General features: G+C 45.9%; 1 protein-coding gene and 1 long non-coding RNA gene across 2 annotated transcripts in view; one reads left to right on the forward strand and one right to left on the reverse strand.

Annotated features, from left to right (window-relative positions):
• The window catches only part of LOC149435504 (uncharacterized), a 28,052-nt gene extending 18,901 nt beyond the window's left edge, over positions 1-9,151 (forward strand). The window contains exon 3 of the long non-coding RNA XR_016308466.1: positions 8,834-9,151. This is a non-coding gene — a long non-coding RNA (uncharacterized LOC149435504). The remainder of the gene's footprint in view (positions 1-8,833) is intronic.
• Positions 1-18,742, reverse strand: part of SLC11A1 (solute carrier family 11 member 1) — a 70,566-nt gene that overhangs the window by 1,446 nt on the left and 50,378 nt on the right. The window contains exons 11-14 of the mRNA XM_089662596.1: positions 15,692-15,811; positions 8,942-9,091; positions 7,039-7,112; positions 2,250-2,403 (exon numbers count right to left, since the gene is read on the reverse strand). Of these exons, the coding sequence (XP_089518722.1) occupies positions 2,250-2,403; positions 7,039-7,112; positions 8,942-9,091; positions 15,692-15,811 (498 nt within the window). The remainder of the gene's footprint in view (positions 1-2,249; positions 2,404-7,038; positions 7,113-8,941; positions 9,092-15,691; positions 15,812-18,742) is intronic.

The raw sequence follows: 18,742 nt of genomic DNA on the forward strand, positions 1-18,742 counted from the left end.
TGTTAAAATATTTTGACTGGACATGTTTATTAGCAAAAAGTAAAAAATATTGCTTTTTTCTCAAAATTGTCAAACTTTTTTTTTAATAGCGCAAAAAATAAAAAATGCACAGGCGATCAAATACCACTGAAAGAAAGCTCCATTTGTGGGAAAACAAGGCCGTAAATTTAATTTGGATGCAGCATTGCATGACTGCTGTAAGGGGCATTCGTCCCATTGACCACCAATATAAGGGGCATTCTTCCCACTGACCACCAATGTAAGGAGAATTCTTCCCACTGACCCCCAATGTAAGGAGCATTCTTTCCACTAACCATAAATGTAAGGAGCATTCTTCCTACAGACCCCCAATGTAAAGAGCATTCTTCCCACTGACCCCTAATGTAAGGAGCATTCTTCCCACTGACCCCCAATGTAAGGAGAATTCTTCCTACAGACCCCCAATGTAAGGAGCATTCTTCCCACTGACCCCCAATGTAAGGGACATTCTTCCCACTGACCCCCAATGTAAGGAGAATTCTTCCTACTGACCCCCAATGTAAGGAGAATTCTTCCCACTGACCACCAATGTAAGGAGCATTCTTCCTACTGACCACCAATGTAAGGAGCATTCTTCCCACTGACCACCAATGTAAGGAGCATTCTTCCCACTGACCCCCCAATGTAAGGAGAATTCTTCTCACTGACCCCCAATGTAAGGAGCATTCTTTCCACTAACCATAAATGTAAGGAGCATTCTTCCTACAGACCCCCAATGTAAGGAGCATTCTTCCCACTGACCCCTAATGTAAGGGGCATTCTTCCCACTGATCACCAATGTAAGGAGCATTCTTCCCACTGACCCCCAATGTAAGGAGAATTCTTCCTACAGACCCCCAATGTAAGGAGCATTCTTCCCACTGACCCCCAATGTAAGGGACATTCTTCCCACTGACCCCCAATGTAAGGAGAATTCTTCCTACTGACCCCCCAATGTAAGGAGAATTTTTCCCACTGACCACAAAAGTTAGGATCAATCTTCCCAATGACCACCAATGTAAGGGGCATTCTTCCTACTGACCCCCAATGTAAGGAGCATTCTTCCTACTGACCCCCAATGTAAGGGGAATTCTTCCTACTGACCACAAAAGTTAGGGGCAATCTTCCCACTGACCACCAATGTCAGGGACATTCTTCCTACAGACCCCCAATGTAAGGAGCATTCTTCCCACTGACCCCCAATGTAAGGGACATTCTTCCCACTGACCCCCAATGTAAGGGACATTCTTCCCACTGACCCCCAATGTAAGGAGAATTCTTCCCACTGACCACCAATGTAAGGAGCATTCTTCCTACTGACCACCAATGTAAGGAGCATTCTTCCCACTGACCACCAATGTAAGGAGCATTCTTCCCACTGACCCCCAATGTAGGGAGCATTCTTCTTACTGACCCCCAATGTAAGGAGCATTCTTCCTACTGACCCCCCAATGTAAGGAGAATTTTTCCCACTGACCACAAAAGTTAGGATCAATCTTCCCAATGACCACCAATGTAAGGGGCATTCTTCCTACTGACCCCCAATGTAAGGAGCATTCTTCCTACTGACCCCCAATGTAAGGGGAATTCTTCCTACTGACCACAAAAGTTAGGGGCAATCTTCCCACTGACCACCAATGTCCGGGACATTCTTTCTACTGACCACCAATGTATGGACATTATTCCTGTTAACCACCAATGTAAGGGACATTCTTCCTGCTGACCACCAAAGTAAGAAGCATTTTTCCCACTGACCACCAAAGTAATGGGGCCCTTACCACCAATGTAAAGGGTTCCTTCTTCCACACCCTACCAATCTAAGGGTAACTGTTTCTACTGACCATCTATGTAAAGGATGTTCCATGGACCACCAATATAAGGCAGCATGTCTTTTATCACACCAACATGCCATGAGTTGCAGACATAATAATTATTATCAGGGGGTTCCTTAGAACTGTACGTTATTTCAAGAGTTCCTCCATGTTAATAAGGTTGAGAAAGGCTGCAATAAGAAGACAGCTACTTATGACCAGTCGGCTCTCTTCTTTAACATGACCGCCTCCTTTAACTTTGAAGGAACAAAACTGGGTTGGATGTAGGGTGGTGGGTATAACCTCTGTGGGTTTGGGCCAGGTTGCAGGTACAGTTGGGTTCAAACACAAGTTACATGTGCAGATTCGATGCTACTAGTAGGTAACACACCCAGGTAGGTCTCTACTTCTGGTACTTACCAGGTATAACGTGAAGACTGTATAAAATAGGAGAATAACTCCAATCACCACATACAGGGCAATGTTGTCCAGAGTCGGGATGTAAACCACCACAAAATACAAGTTTATGGCGATGATTAATATGATGAGCAAGATGGCGACCACTTTACTGATTCTGCAAGGAGCAAAAATGCAAATGAGTGATGGGGAAAAAAAGTAATGGTCAGGATAGGACACTATCAAAGCTCGCCAAGATCCAACACACCCTGTCCACATCAACAATGGTAGTTACATATTTAGGAATAAATCACACAAAAATACATTTTTAAGGGTCATATTGATAAGCATTCTGGTTAAATGAGGCATTTTTCATCTCAATGCTTGCAGCTCTGTTTGAATGTAAAATGAAACATTTGGTAAGAATAAAAATACAATGGAAAAGTGAGCGCTCTCTAATCAGCAGCTAAAGTACCAAAGGCAACCAATAAAAAACCTTCAGAAAATCATACTAAATAAATAGGTGCAGAGCTAAAATCATAAATATATTAATAATGTCCCTAAACATATAAACAGGTTAAATTTATATGTCAAGAACCAATCAAATTAAAAGGTGACAGTCTGTGCAGATCTGGGTGCGAATTAGCAGTAGAATCCAATATTGGTGCTCCAAATAGTGTGGTAAAATTACCAATTGGTATCCAACCTCTGAAGAAGTGCGTGCGCACGAAACGCGTTAGAGGGGGCCAGAACGCTGTGATGTCACGCCGCCGGAGCAATGTGGAGGCCCGGCAGCCATCTTACTTTCTGGACGGTTAGTCCATGTCTTATCATCTGATGTTACCTGATTTTACTACTGCTGTATTTGCAAATTCATTTTTATTAATAAATTACTGGTATTACCTACTACACTATGGGCATTCTTCATGGTCTCCTGTGCGGAGCTATTTATTTGTAGAGCCCATCTGATCCAGCCATCCATAAGTATCCAGAGAAGGGAGTTCCTTAAAGCAGGCATCTACACCCGTCCATCCCTTAAAGGGATCTCTGGCCAGCTGGATCCTGTATCTTCCTGTGAGCTCCTGACAGCACCACCTTACCTAGAGGAAGGACTATCCTGGATTAGGATCATATCCAACTCCTAAAGGGGACCTCTACAGATTAATTTAATGCATATTATACATTACGCATCTGGTGAGTGCGCAATTTTACCACACTATTTGGAGCACCAATACTGGATTCTACTGCTAATTCGCACCCAGATCTGCACAGACTGTCACCTTTTAATTTGATTGGTTCTTGGCATATAATTTTAACCTGTTTATATGTTTAGGGACATTATTAATATATTTATGATTTTAGCGCTGCACCTATTTATTTTGTATGATTTGGTAAGAATAGGCTGCATTTGACCTGCTGTGCCAACAATTCAACTGTATGGTAATAGGCAGGGGCGGACTGACCATTTGGAAACTCGGGCACTGCCTGAGGGCCCGGGGTCAGTAGGGGGCCCCATGAGATGCCCCTGGTGCCTTTTTCATAGGCTTTTTTGAGTTTGGGCAAGGACACAGGGGCCCCATGATCCCCTATTGCAATGGGGGCCTCATGAGTTGTCAGTCCGCCCCTGGTAATAGGACATGCAGAGTCTGAAGAATTATGGCACAATTCAGGTCAAACACAGCCTTCGAATTGCCATGTGTACCGCTCTAAGAAAGTCTGAGAGGGTTCTGCTGACCTGCGTTTAGCTTTCTTTCTAAACACACATCAAACAAAGAAGAACAACACCCATTATATCTTTGGTGTTCAGCCTGTTGCCTAGGAGCCTCATGAGACCCTTTGGCAACTATTGAGTGGCCCTCAGGGTCCCTGCAGACACAGGTGTGATTTTTAGCGGCCTCATGTAATGTGTCTCTAGTCTATGACTGTCTTCTGAAGCATGTCCCCAGTCTACAAGAACTCCTATAGCATGTTCACAGTGTCTGACCGTCTCTGGTATCCTTTCTGCAGTCTATGACCCTCTTATGTATCACTTCTGCAGTCTCTGACCATCTCTTGTATCTTGTCTGCAGTCTCTGACCATCTGTTGTATCTTGTCTGCAGTCTCTGACCATCTCTTGTATCTTGTCTGCAGTCTCTGACCATCTCTTGTATCAGGTCTGCAGTCTCTGACCATCTCTTGTATCATGTCCACAGTCTCTGACCATCTCTTGTATTATGTCCACAGTCTCTGATAATTTCTTGTATCCTTTCCACAGTCTCTGACCCTCTTACAGTATTTATCACATCTGCAGTCTCTGATTATCTCTTGTATTATGTACACAGTCTCTGACCATCTCTTTTATGATGTCTGCAGTCTCTGACCATCTCTTGTATTATGTTCACAGTCTCTGATCATTTCTTGTATTATGTCCACAGTCTCTGACCATCTCTTGTATTATATCCACAGTCTCTGATCAATTCTTGTAACCTTTCCACAGTCTCTGACCCTCTTATAGTACGTATCACATCTGCAGTCTCTGATTACCCCTTGTATTATGCACACAGTCTCTGACCATCTCTTTTATCATGTCCACAGTCTTTGGCCATCTCTTGTATTATGTCCACAGTCTCTGATCATTTCCTGTATTATATCCACAGTCTCTGACCATCTCTTGTATTATGTCCACAGTCTATGATCATTTCTTGTATCCTTTATGCAGTCTCTGACCCTCTCTTTTATCATGTCTGCAGTCTCTGATCATTTCCTGTATTATATCCACAGTCTCTGACCATCTCTTGTATTATGTCCACAGTCTATGATCATTTCTTGTATCCTTTATGCAGTCTCTGACCCTCTCTTTTATCATGTCTGCAGTCTCTGACCATCTCTTGTATCATGTCCACAGTCTCTGACCATCTCTTGTATCATGTCCACAGTCTTTGACCATCTCCTGTATTATGTCCACAGATCTGATTATCTCTGGTATCATGACCTCAGTCTCTGACCATCTCTTGTATCTTTTCTGCAGTCTCTGATCTTCTCTTGTATTATGTCTGCAGTCCCTGACCATCTATTGTATTATGCCCATAGTCTTTGATTAAATCTTGTTGTGTCTGCTATCTCTGACACAGAATTTCCACTGAATTTTATGTGCAGCTCTTTTGTGATGTTAACCCCCCCCCCCCCCCCTGTGCTATTGGATTGAGTTCCCTCTGTATACAGTTGTGACCAAAATTATTCAACCCCCACTGAAATTGAGTGTTTTGGCCAGTTTGACATTGCTTTTGATCATTCAGTCATCTTGCTTACATTTACATTAAAGAGGCACTTGTAGGTCAGACAAATATAACATAACAGTTATAATGAAATAACCACAAATGTCTTTTCTGTGCTCACAGCATTATCAGTTTTATTCAACCCCCAAGTGACATTCAATCTTAGTACTTAGTACAGCATCCTTTTACAGTTATAACAGCTTTTAAACGTGAAGCATAGCTTGACACAAGTGTCTTGCAGCGATCTACGGGTATCTTCGCCCATTCTTCATGGGCAAAGGCCTCCAGTTCAGTCACATTCTTAGGCTTGCGCACTGCAACTGCTTTCTTTAAGTCCCACCAGAGGTTCTCAATCGGATTTAAGTCTGGTGACTGCGATGGCCACTCCAAAATGTTCCAGCCTTTCCTCTGCAACCATGCTCTAGTGGACTTGGAGGTATGCTTGGGATCATTGTCCTGTTGAAAGGTCCAACGTCTCCCAAGCCTCAGGTGTGTGACGGACTGCATCACGTTTCCATCCAATATCTCCTGGTACTGAAGAGAATTCATGGTACCTTGCACACGCTGAAGCTTCCCTGTACCTGCAGAAGCAAAACAGCCCCAAAGCATGATTGACCCTCCACCATGCTTCACAGTAGGCAAGGTGTTCTTTTCATCAAAGGCCTTGTTCTTCCTCCTCCAAACATAGCGTTGATCCATGGGCCCAAACAGTTCTAATTTTGTTTCATCAGTCCACAGAACACTATCCCACAACTTTTGTGGTTTGTCCACATGGCTTTTGGCATACTCTTCTTATTCTTTGGAGACAGCAAGGGGGTACGCCTGGGAGTTCTGGCACGGAGGCCTTCATTACGCAGTGTGCGTCTTATTGTCTGGGCTGAAACTTCTGTACCCACATCTGACAAATCTTTTCTCAGTTCCTCAGCAGTCACACGGGGACTTCTCTCCACTCTACGCTTCAGGTAGCGCACAGCAGTCGAAGTCAGCATCTTCTTTCTGCCACGACCAGGTAGCGTTTCAACAGTGCCCTTTGCCTTGAATTTGCGAATGATGCTTCCTAAGGTGTCTCTTGGTATGTTTAACATCTTTGCAATCTTCTTATAGCCATTGCCCTTCCTGTGAAGAGAAATCACCTCTTCTCTTGTCTTCCTGGACCATTCTCTTGCCTTCACCATGTTTGTAACCACACCAGTAAATGTCTAGAAGGAGCTGAGTATCACAGTCATTTTAAAGCTGCCTAATTGGTGCTTATTATGCTTGATTGCTGCTCGGTGACATCCACAGGTGTTTTCAATACCTGATGGAAAGCACCTGTATGAACCTCTGTTCTTCAGAGTGGTAGTCTTTAAGGGGTTGAATAATTGTGGCAATGAAGAAACCACATAAGAACCATTTACTACTGTATTACATAAACAATTGATGTCATTTTAGTTGCATTTGGGTAGTTACAACGTCCTTGTAGGATTTGATTCTGAATACAATTCCAAATGTACACTATAGTCCCTAAACCCCTTTACAGCATTGGGGGTTGAATAATTTTGGTCACAACTGTACATACATGCCGTTGGTGAAATCGTGCATCAAAGGTCGCATGCTGGTAAAGGTCAGAATCGGGAGCAGGGCGAAGGGAAGCTGCAGAAATGGATTATTAATGGGACATTATTATCTTATGGGAAATATACAAATATAAGACATACAGTATACAGGAACAAAAGTCAGCTGAAGTTTAATCTGCTTAGATTTTTCCTTCCCTGGTTCCTCCCCAATCCACTGATCAACATGCTCATGACATTTTTAAATTAACCCCTTCAAGTCCGGACACTTTCACCCCTCCCTGTCCAGGCTAATTTTCAGCTTTCAGCGTTGTCACACTTTGAATGACAATTGCGCGGTCCTGCAACACTGTACCCATATGAATTTTTTAGCATTTTTTTGAGACAGATAAAGCTTTATTTTGCTGGTATTTATTCCCCACTGGGATTTTTATTTTTTTGCTATATAAATGAAAAAGTCCAAAAATTTTGAAAAAAAAGTGTTTTTCTTCTAAAATTTTGCAAATAAATAATATTTCATCATAAATCTTGGCCAAAATGTATTCAGTTATCTTTTGAGTTAAAAAAAACAAAACAAATTAGTTTATAACCAAAAATTATAATTTTAAACATTTTTTTTTATATTATTATTTATGTTTTGTTTTTGTTTTTTTTACATACTGTCACCCTAGCAGTAAAGTGTCACCATGGTGATACTGTAATGCTTGTGGGGGTGATTAAGGTTTTTTTTTTTTTTTTTTTTTAACACTGATTGCTTTTACACCCGTATAGGATATAAAAGCAATCATTTATCCTTCTCTCTGGCTGGATTCTTGCAGCCATTGAGAAATACTGTGTGAGCTGTGATTGGTCACAGCTTGTCACATGGTACAAGGCTGTTGTGAATAGCCCTGTACCATGTGACCTCTGTGATCATTCACAGATTTCACACGTAGTAAGCAATGATGTCAGAAGTCACATCTTGCTTACTACTCTGCATGTGATCACTGATTGGTCCAATCGGGACCTCACACAGAGGTCCCGTACGATGATCGGTGTTCCACTGTGTCCAGAGGACACAGCGGGCAACGGATCGCGGTGCTGCGCGCTCCCAAGGAACGCGCACAAGCAGGGGGCGGGGAGGCCGTTTATAAACTGCCACCTGCCCCTGCACTGCCACTGTTCGGTCATTTATATACAACGGCTGAACGGGGAGTGGTTAAACCTTTCCTTTTTTATTACGTACCTTATTTTAGATCCAGTGATGTCATCACTGAGTCTCTATGCTTCTCTGTGCAATGCAGACAGATTGTGGCTGGTGGGAGGGGCTGTACATAGCTCGATGAAAACATCACAGCACTCTTGTAAGAGCCCTCAGCCCTTATGCAAATATCAAAATGCCTTGATGGGCGGGTGTCAGCCTGGAAGGGGGGCATTCCTAGGCAGGCTGCATTTGCACGGTTAATGCCCACATGTGATGATAGTCCTCCATGATTGAAATAACTGCAATCCAATGAATGTAAAGGGTGGGCTGGGGAGGAAAGCGCTAGATGATGATGGGTGTCCTCCAGCCAGGAAATGAGACGGGATCTATCTGACTTGCTGCAGCTTCGAATGCACATTGTGAGAAGCTCACAGTGTGCGGTGCAATCAGAGAAAGCCATTTCAGTCCAGAAGAAGAGCCGCTACACCTGTGCAAGGCTGAAGGGGAGGCCAGAGCTCAGCTTTAAAATGTATGTGCAGACTAGCTGGACTGACTGCTGGTGAATATTTGTGTTGTTCGATGTACTGCCTCACACATGTGAACCTTTTCCTTGCTAGGTAAAAACTGTTCGGCCAATATGATTCAAAACAAAAGACTTTCAGCAGTCTCTAATGACGTGAAATGACCACAATGCACCAGGAATCCACTTCTCCGCAGGTACCCACCAGAATACTCTGAAGGACATTGAGCAGATCGTTCATCCCTGACAGGCTCTGGACGTCTTTAAACGCCGCCACAAACACGGTAGGTATGATGGCGAATGATCTGGTGAACAGGACCCGGTAGAAGCGAGACCATTTCAGGTTCAGGAAGCCCTACAGGAGATAAAAGAGAAAGGCCAAGTTATGAATTGTGGCAGAAACAGTATATCCCCCCCCCTTTACTCCCCGCCTTCACCCCCCGCCTTCAATATTCTATGGACCCTCATTATTAAATATGTCCCGCAGCACCTAATATCAGTCCATCTGCGCTGACTGTTACTTCTCAGTCCCCCAGCAAAGTCCCACAAATATCTGATGATCCTGCCAGTGAAGCCCACCCAATGCAACGATGGGGCACTATTCCTCCCACTGACACTAACGATGGGGCACTATTCCTCCCACTGACACCAATGATGGGGCACTATTCCTCCCACTGACACCAATGATGGGGCGCTATTCCTCCCACTGACACCAACGATGGGGCACTATTCCTCCCACTGACACCAATGATGGGACACTATTCCTCCCACTGACACCAATGATGGGGCGCTATTCCTCCCACTGACACCAATGATGGGACACTATTCCTCCCACTGACACCAATGATGGGGCGCTATTCCTCCCACTGACACCAACGATGGGGCACTATTCCTCCCACTGACACCAATGATGGGACACTATTCCTCCCACTGACACCAATGATGGGGCGCTATTCCTCCCACTGACACCAATGATGGGGCACTATTCCTCCCACTGACACCAATGATGGGGTGCTATTTCTCTCACTGACACCAATGATGGGGCACTATTCCTCCCACTGATACCAATGATGGGGCACTATTCCTCCCACTGATACCAATGATGGGGCACTATTCCTCCCACTGACACCAACGATGGGGCACTATTCCTCCCACTGACACCAATGATGGGGCACTATTCCTCCCACTGACACCAATGATGGGGCACTATTCCTCCCACTGACACCAATGATGGGGCACTATTCCTCCCACTGACACCAACGATGGGGCACTATTCTTCCCACTGACACCAATGATGGGGCACTATTCCTCCCACTGACACCAATGATGGGGCACTATTCCTCCCACTGACACCAACGATGGGGCACTATTCCTCCCACTGACACCAATGATGGGGCACTATTCCTCCCACTGATACCAATGATGGGGCACTATTCCTCGCACTGACACCAATGATGGGGCACTATTCCTCCCACTGATACCAATGATGGGGCACTATTCCTCCCACTGATACCAATGATGGGGCACTATTCCTCCCACTGACACCAATGATGGGGCACTATTCCTCCCACTGACACCAACGATGGGGCACTATTCCTCCCACTGATACCAATGATGGGGCACTATTCCTCCCACTGACACCAACAATGGGGCATTATTCCTCCCACTGACACCAATGATGGGGCGCTATTCCTCCCACTGACACCAATGATGGGACACTATTCCTCCCACTGACACCAATGATGGGGCGCTATTCCTCCCACTGACACCAACGATGGGGCACTATTCCTCCCACTGACACCAACGATGGGGCACTATTCCTCCCACTGACACCAACGATGGGGCACTATTCCTCCCACTGACACCAATGATGGGACACTATTCCTCCCACTGACACCAATGATGGGGCGCTATTCCTCCCACTGACACCAATGATGGGACACTATTCCTCCCACTGACACCAATGATGGGGCGCTATTTCTCTCACTGACACCAATGATGGGGCGCTATTTCTCTCACTGACACCAATGATGGGGCACTATTCCTCCCACTGATACCAATGATGGGGCAATATTCCTCCCACTGATACCAATGATGGGGCACTATTCCTCCCACTGATACCAATGATGGGGCACTATTCTTCCCACTGACACCAATGATGGGGCACTATTCCTCCCACTGACACCAATGATGGGGCACTATTCCTCCCACTGACACCAACGATGGGGCACTATTCCTCCCACTGACACCAATGATGGGGCACTATTCCTCCCACTGATACCAATGATGGGGCACTATTCCTCCCACTGATACCAATGATGGGGCACTATTCCTCCCACTGACACCAATGATGGGGCACTATTCCTCCCACTGATACCAATGATGGGGCACTATTCTTCCCACTGACACCAATGATGGGGCACTATTCCTCCCACTGACACCAATGATGGGGCACTATTCCTCCCACTGACACCAACGATGGGGCACTATTCCTCCCACTGACACCAATGATGGGGCACTATTCCTCCCACTGATACCAATGATGGGGCACTATTCCTCCCACTGATACCAATGATGGGGCACTATTCCTCCCACTGACACCAACGATGGGGCACTATTCCTCGCACTGACACCAATGATGGGGCACTATTCCTCCCACTGATACCAATGATGGGGCACTATTCCTCGCACTGACACCAATGATGGGGCACTATTCCTCCCACTAATACCAATGATGGGGCATTATTCCTCCCACTGACACCAATGATGGGGCATTATTCCTCCCACTGACACCAATGATGGGGCATTATTCCTCCCACTGATACCAGTGATGGGGCACTATTCCTCCCACTGACATCAATGATGGGGCACTATTCCTCCCACTGACACCAATGATGGGGCACTATTCCTCCTACTGACACCAATGATGGGGCACTATTCCTCCTACTGATACCAATGATGGGGCACTATTCCTCCCACTGACACCAATGATGGGGCACTATTCCTCCCACTGACACCAATGATGGGACACTATTCCCCCCACTGACACCAATGATGGGGCACTATTCCCCCCACTGATACCAGTGATGGGGCACTATTCCTCCCACTGACACCATTGATGGGGCACTATTCCTCCCACTGACACCAATGATGGGGCACTATTCCTCCCACTGATACCAATGATGGGGCACTATTCCTCCCACTGACACCAATGATGGGGCACTATTCCTCCCACTGACATCAATGATGGGGCATTATTCCTCCCACTGACACCAATGATGGGGCATTATTCCTCCCACTGACACCAATGATGGGGCATTATTCCTCCCACTGATACCAATGATGGGGCACTATTCCTCCCACTGATACCAATGATGAGGCATTGTCACTGACACCAGAACTTTTTCTACTCCTAGTGGCCCCAATCCGGCCCCTCTAAAGTCTGAAGGATAATAAACTGACTCTGTTTAGAAAGTTTGGAGACCCCTGCTATGGACAATCGTAATGTCCTTTTGTTAATATGGGCAACCACAATGTTTATTGTTTAGTTTTCCTCCGTTGCTATGGGCAACCTCAAGAGGGTTTTTTTCCCCTTGCTGTGGACAATCAGAATACCTTTTTCTTACTATGATCCACCACAATTTTTTTCCTCCGTTGCTATGGGCAACCATGATCATACTGTTTTGTTACTATGAACAACCACAATGTTTATTTTTTTCTCTGTTGCCCTGGGCAACCATAATAGGGTTTTTTTTCTCTTTGATATAGACCAGGGGTCTCCAAACTCCAAAGAAAGGGCCAGTTTACTGTCCTTCAGATTTTAGGGGGGATGGCTGTGCTCAGTGGGAGTAAATAATGCCCGATGTTTGGTATTATGAGGAGAAATAGTTGGTGTCAGTGGGAGGAATAGTGTCACATTGTAGTTGTCAGTGAAAGGAATTATGCCCCATCGTTGGTGTGAGTGAAAGGAATTGTGCCCATTGCTGGTGTCAGTGGCAGGAATTGTGCCCATTGCTGGTGTCAGTGGCATGAATTATGCCCATTGCTGGTGTCAGTGGTAGGAATTATGCCCCATTGTTGGTGTCAGTGGCAGGAATTATGCCCCATTTATGGTGTCAGTGGCAGGAATTATGCCCCATTGTTGGTGTCAGTGGCAGGAATTATGCTCCATTGTTGGTGTCAGTGGCAGGAATTTGTCCCATTGTTGGTGTCAGTGGCATGAATTATGCCCCATTGTTGGTGTCAGTGGCAGGAATTATGCTCCATTGTTGGTGTCAGTGGTAGGAATTATGCCTATTTCTGATTTCAGTGGTAGGAATTATGCCCACTGTTGGTGTCAGTGGCAGGAATTATGCCCCATTTTTAGTGTCAGTGGTAAGAATTATGCCCATTGCTGGTGTCAGTGGTAGTAACTATGCCTATTGCTGGTGTCAGTGGTAGGAATTATACCCATTGCTGGTGTCAGTAGCAGGAATTATGCCCATTGTTGGTGTCAGTGGCAGGAATTATGCCCCATTGCTGGTGTCAGTAGCAGGAATTATGCCCATTGTTGGTGTCAGTGGCAGGAATTATGCCCATTGTTGGTGTCAGTGGCAGGAATTATGCCCATTGCTGGTGTCAGTGGCAGGAATTATGCACATTGCTGGTGTCAGTTGCAGGAATAATGCCTCAAAGGCCAGATAAAGACAAGCAAAGGGCCACATCTGGCCCCAGGGCCATAGTTTGGAGACCCCTGCTATAGACGATAATAATGTCATTTTATTACTGTGAGCCACCATCTGTTGGACACGGATCATTTGGTTTGTTGCAGGCTGGCTGGTAACCACAATACTTTTTTTTTCTTTTGCTAGTTGTAATGACCATTTGATACTTTGAGCAACCAGAGCACAGCTCACAGGACATGAGTGTGAACAGGACGTTGTGGATGGAATCGAAGGATAAGGGATGTACAGTACACAAGGCTGCTCTATGCAGAAGTATTATTTTCGGTAATAATAATGATTTGACACAAATAATAATAAAATTGGCCAGAAAAGTAACACAGGCCTTGAAAATGGCAGCCCTTCCTCATGGTGGTCAGTGAGTGAAGGACCCCTTACATTGGTAGTCATTGGGAGAATGCCCCCCTTACATTGGTGGTCATGGGAAAGAAGAGCTCCCCCCCCATGTTGGTGGTCAGTGAGAGAAGGACCTCCTTACATTGTTGGTCACTACAGAATACAGTAGATCCCCTTACATTGGTAGCCAATGAAGAAGGGCCCCCTTACATTGGTGGTCAGGGGTAGAAAGACCCACTGACATTGGTGGTCGGTGGTAGAAAGACCCTCTGAATTGGTAGCCAATGAAGAAGAACTCCTTACATTGTTGGTCATTACAGAATACAGTAGATCCCCTTACATTGGTAGCCAATGAAGAAGGGCCCCCTTACATTGGTGGTCATGGGTAGAAAGACCCCCTGACATTGGTGGTCGGTGGTAGAAAGACCCTCTGCATTGGTAGCCAATGAAGAAGGACCCCTTTACATTTTTGGTCACTACAACATACAGTAGATACCCTTACATTGGTAGCCAATGAAGAAGGGCCCCCTAACATTGGTGGTCATGGGTAGAAAGACCCCCTGACATTGGTGGTAGGTGGTACAAAGACCCTCTGCATTGGTAGCCAATGAAGAAGGACCCCCTTACATTGTTGGTCATTACAGAATACAGTAGATCCCCTTACATTGGTAGAGAATGAAGAAGGGCTCCCTTACATTGGTGGTCAGTGGTAGAAAGACCCCCTTACATTGGTAGGCAATGAAGAAGGGCCCCGCTTACATTGGTGGTCAGTGGTAGAAAGACCCCCTTACATTGGTAGGAAATGAAGAAGGGCCCACTTACATTGGTGGTCAGTGGTAGAAAGACCCCCTGACATTGGTGGTCGGTGGTAGAAAGACCCTCTGCACTGGTAGCCAATGAACAAGGGCCCCCTTACATTGGTGGTCAGTGTTAGAAAGACCAACTTACATTGGAAGCCAGTGGAAGCAGGCCCCCCCTTACATAGGTGTTCAGTTGAAGGACCCCCTCACGCTGGTGGTCAGTGAAGAAAGCCTCCCTTACATTGATGGTCACCAGGAGAAGGGACCCCTACATTGGGGGTCAGTGGTAGAAAGACCCCCTTACTTTGGAAGCCAGTGGGAGCAGGACCCCCGTACATTGGTATTCAATTGGAGAAGGAGCACCTCATGCTGGTGGTCAGTGGAGAAAGCCTCCCTTACATCGGTGGTCATCAGGAGAAGTGACCCCTACATTGGTGGTCAGTAGAAGAAGGGACCTCTACATTGGTGGTCAGTAGAAAAGAGCCCCCTTGCAGTGGTGGTCAGTGTTGAAGGGCCCCCTTACATTGATGTTCATTGGGAGAAGTGTCCCCTACATTGATGGTCATTGGGAGAAGGGTCCCCTACATTGGTAGTCAATGGAAAAAAGCCCCCCTTACGTTGGTGGTCAGTAGAAAAAAGCCCCCTTGCAGTGTTGGTCAGTGTTGAAGGGTCCCCTTACATTGATGGTCATTGGGAGAAGAGTTCCCTACATTGGTAGTCAATGGAAAAAAGCCTCCCTTACATCGGTGGTCAGTGGTAGAAGGCACTGTCAGCTGGAAGAATTCCCTTTACATCGGTGGTCAATGGGAAGAATGCCCCTTACAGATAGCTGAAAAGATCATGGGGGTTGATAGCTAATTATCTGAATGGCAGACATTGTTCACACTTAAAGGAACCCCTAGCCACCTCTGGAGGAACCCTATTCCACAAATCCCTGGTTGATAAAGGCTGACATAGATAGAGTCCTGGTGAAAGCTGATCTCAAGACCCCAACTTAGTAAGGCCATGGCCCCATCCACTAAGCCACCATGCTACCCATGTATAGTATGCGACATTAACATCTGTATATACAATGGAGGATTAAACCCAAACACTCACCTCCATCACAAACTGTCCGGCATACGTTCCTGTCATGGTGGAGCTCTGCCCGGCAGCCAGGATGCCAATAGCCCAAATGTAGAGGGCAACGGGTCCAAAGAAGCAGCCCAGGATAACACCCTAATGAAGGCAGAAGCATTGACATTTTGGTACATGAACTATAGTAGCCTCCCTAGCGGTCTGATTATGCCCATATTTCTGTGCTCAAAGCGGTACATTTTTTTGCATGGAAATATGTATTTTTTTTATTGTAGGCCTGTAATTTTTAGGAATAACTCACTGAAATCTGTCCGAACAAGAGTCTAATAAACATCCCGGGTATGATAAAATTTGAAACACAAAATCATAAATTATAATTTAATAAATAATCATAATAAATAATAATATAATAATAATAAATTTAATGTAATCAAACCAAAAACACTGAAATTTGAAATATAGCGCTAAGTTCGCATATCGCTGAGCAAAGTCGCAAAATCGTTTTCAGTGTCTGATGAGGAATTTCCCCCACGAATCATTATCACTCAATTCTGCAAGTGGTTCTGATTTACTATCGCTGTTCTCTAGTCGGTCTAAAACCGATTTTGACCTAAAGGGACGCTTTTTGGACGCCATGGACGTTTCTCAGTTTCCAGGCAGAAAGAACAGTAAAAATGCAGGCAGGGCGCCGGACAAAGCACTCGGGACAAAAGTAATTTATTTATTTCAGGTACTTATATAGTGCCGTCAATTTACACAGCGCTTTACATATATATTGTACATTCACATCAGTCCCTAACCCTCAAGGGGTGTACAATCTAAGGTCCCTAACTCACATTCATAAATACACATACTAGGGACAATTTTAGACAGGAGCCAATTAACTTACCAGTATGTCTTTGGAGTGTGGGAGGAAACCCACGCAGGCACATGCAAACTCCAGGCAGGTGGTGCCGTGGCTGGGATTCCAACCGGCGACCCTAGTACTGCCAGGCGGAAGTGCTAACCATTTAGCCACTGTGCTGCCCATTTCCCGCCAGTTCCATCCCCGTACGTCCCGACGTCGCAGGGAACGGAACCCGGAAGACAGATGCCGGCATCGGCCGGAGGACATTACAGGGGACACTGCAGGGGGGACATTGCGGGAGCGCAGGACAAGGTAAGTGCAGAAGAGATCCCGGAGCAGCGCTGCAGTGTATTCCTGAGTGTAGCTCGGGGTTACCGCTTGTGGTGCTGAAACTTTACCCCGAGCTACACTCGGGAATACCTCCAGGGGGGTTAAAAGGAAAACTCAATCTTTCCAATAATGTTTACATAAAACTCCAGACAAACTTTTCTTCTTTTAGGTGTGTATAGATCGGGGGGGGGGGTCTCCAAACCTTCTAAACAAAGGGCCAGTATACTGTCCATCAGACTGTGGGGGGGGGGGGCCTGGACTCAGGCCAATGGGAGAAGAAAATGTCTTGGTGTCAGTGGGAGTAAACATTGGGGTTGATTTACTAAAGGCAAATAGATGGTGCACTTTGCAAAGCAAAGCAGTTGCTCCAGAGCTTAGTAAATGAGGGTAAGCTCTGCTGACTTCCATCATCCAATCGTGTGCAAGTAAAAATTCTATTTTTTTTTTTTTTATTTTCCCCTGCATGTGATTGGGTATTTTTGGGAAAGGGAAGCTTTACCTCATTTACTAAGCATTGGAGCAACTGCACTTTGCAAAGTGCACAGCCTAGTTGCCTTTAGTAAATCAATCCCTTTGTCTCATTGTTGTATAGAAATCAGATGCCGATCAAGCCAACCCGATGCTCTAGAAATGTTAATGGTGGTATGTGCCAGCGCTGCTCCAGCCACACACTTTGACGTGCTTTGGCCTGCCCACTGGGGCTTGGTAACAGATCTCTCATTGTTGGTGTCAGTGGGAGGATCCATGCCCCATCGTTCGTGTCATTAGGAGCAATTTTGCCCCTTCACTGGTGTCAAAGGGAGGGCATATACCCAATTGCTGGTGTCAGTGGGAAGAACTGTGCCCCATTGTTGGTGTCAATGGGAAGAACTGTGCCCCATTGTTGGTGTCAATGGGAAGAACTGTACCCCATTATTGGTGTCAATGGAAAGAACTGTGCCACATTGTTGGTGTCAATGGGAAGAACTGTGCCCAATTTTTGGTGTCAATGGGAAGAACTGTGCCGCATTATTGGTGTCAATGGGAAGAACTGTGCCCCATTGTTGGTGTCAATGGGAAGCACTGTGCCCCATTCTTGGTGTCAATGGGAAGAACTGTGCCCCGTTGTTGGTGTCAATGGGAAGAACTGTGCCCCATTGTTGGTGTCAATGGGAAGAACTGTGCCCTGTTGTTGGTGTCAATGGGAAGAACTGTGCCCCGTTGTTGGTGTCAATGGGAAGAACTGTGCCCCATTGTTGGTGTCAATGGGAAGAACTGTGCCCCATTTTTGGTGTCAATGGGCAGAACTGTGCCCCATTGTTGGTGTCAATGGGAAGAACTGTGCCCCATTGTTGGTGTCAATGGGAAGACTGTGCCCCATTGTTGGTGTCAATGGGAAGAACTGTGCCCCATTGTTGGTGTCAATGGGAAGAACTGTGCCCCCTTGTTGGTGTCAATGGGAAGAACTGTGTCCCATTGTTGGTGTCAATGGGAAGCACTGTGCCCCCTTGTTGGTGTCAATGGGAAGAATTGTGCCCCATTGTTGGTGTCAATGAGAAGAACTGTGTCCCATTGTTGGTGTCAACAACAATCCTTGTAGGGCCTCATCTGAACACACCCAGACATTCTGTTACAGAGTGACATGTTATTATGGTTGAAAAAAGGGAAACGTCCTTCAAGTGCATCCAAATGACAAAAATAGTTTTGAAGGGAGGCAAAAAAAACAGACGTGGGCATTTTAGGCCCCCCGGGGCCACATCCAGCCCTTTAGCTGTCCCTGTCCAGCCAGGTTCCCTGGATCCAGGCTGGCCAGTTGACGAGATGGCGGCAGTCACACTTCGTAGCGTTGCCCTTTGAGCGAGTGGGGTGGACCACGGGAGGTGGACGACAGTGGAGATGATGTAGGTGAGGACATT

The sequence above is a fragment of the Staurois parvus genome, unplaced genomic scaffold, assembly GCF_062004578.1.
Source record: "Staurois parvus isolate SC_StPar_1 unplaced genomic scaffold, SC_StPar_1.0 ptg001495l, whole genome shotgun sequence".
Classification (NCBI taxonomy): domain Eukaryota; kingdom Metazoa; phylum Chordata; class Amphibia; order Anura; family Ranidae; genus Staurois; species Staurois parvus.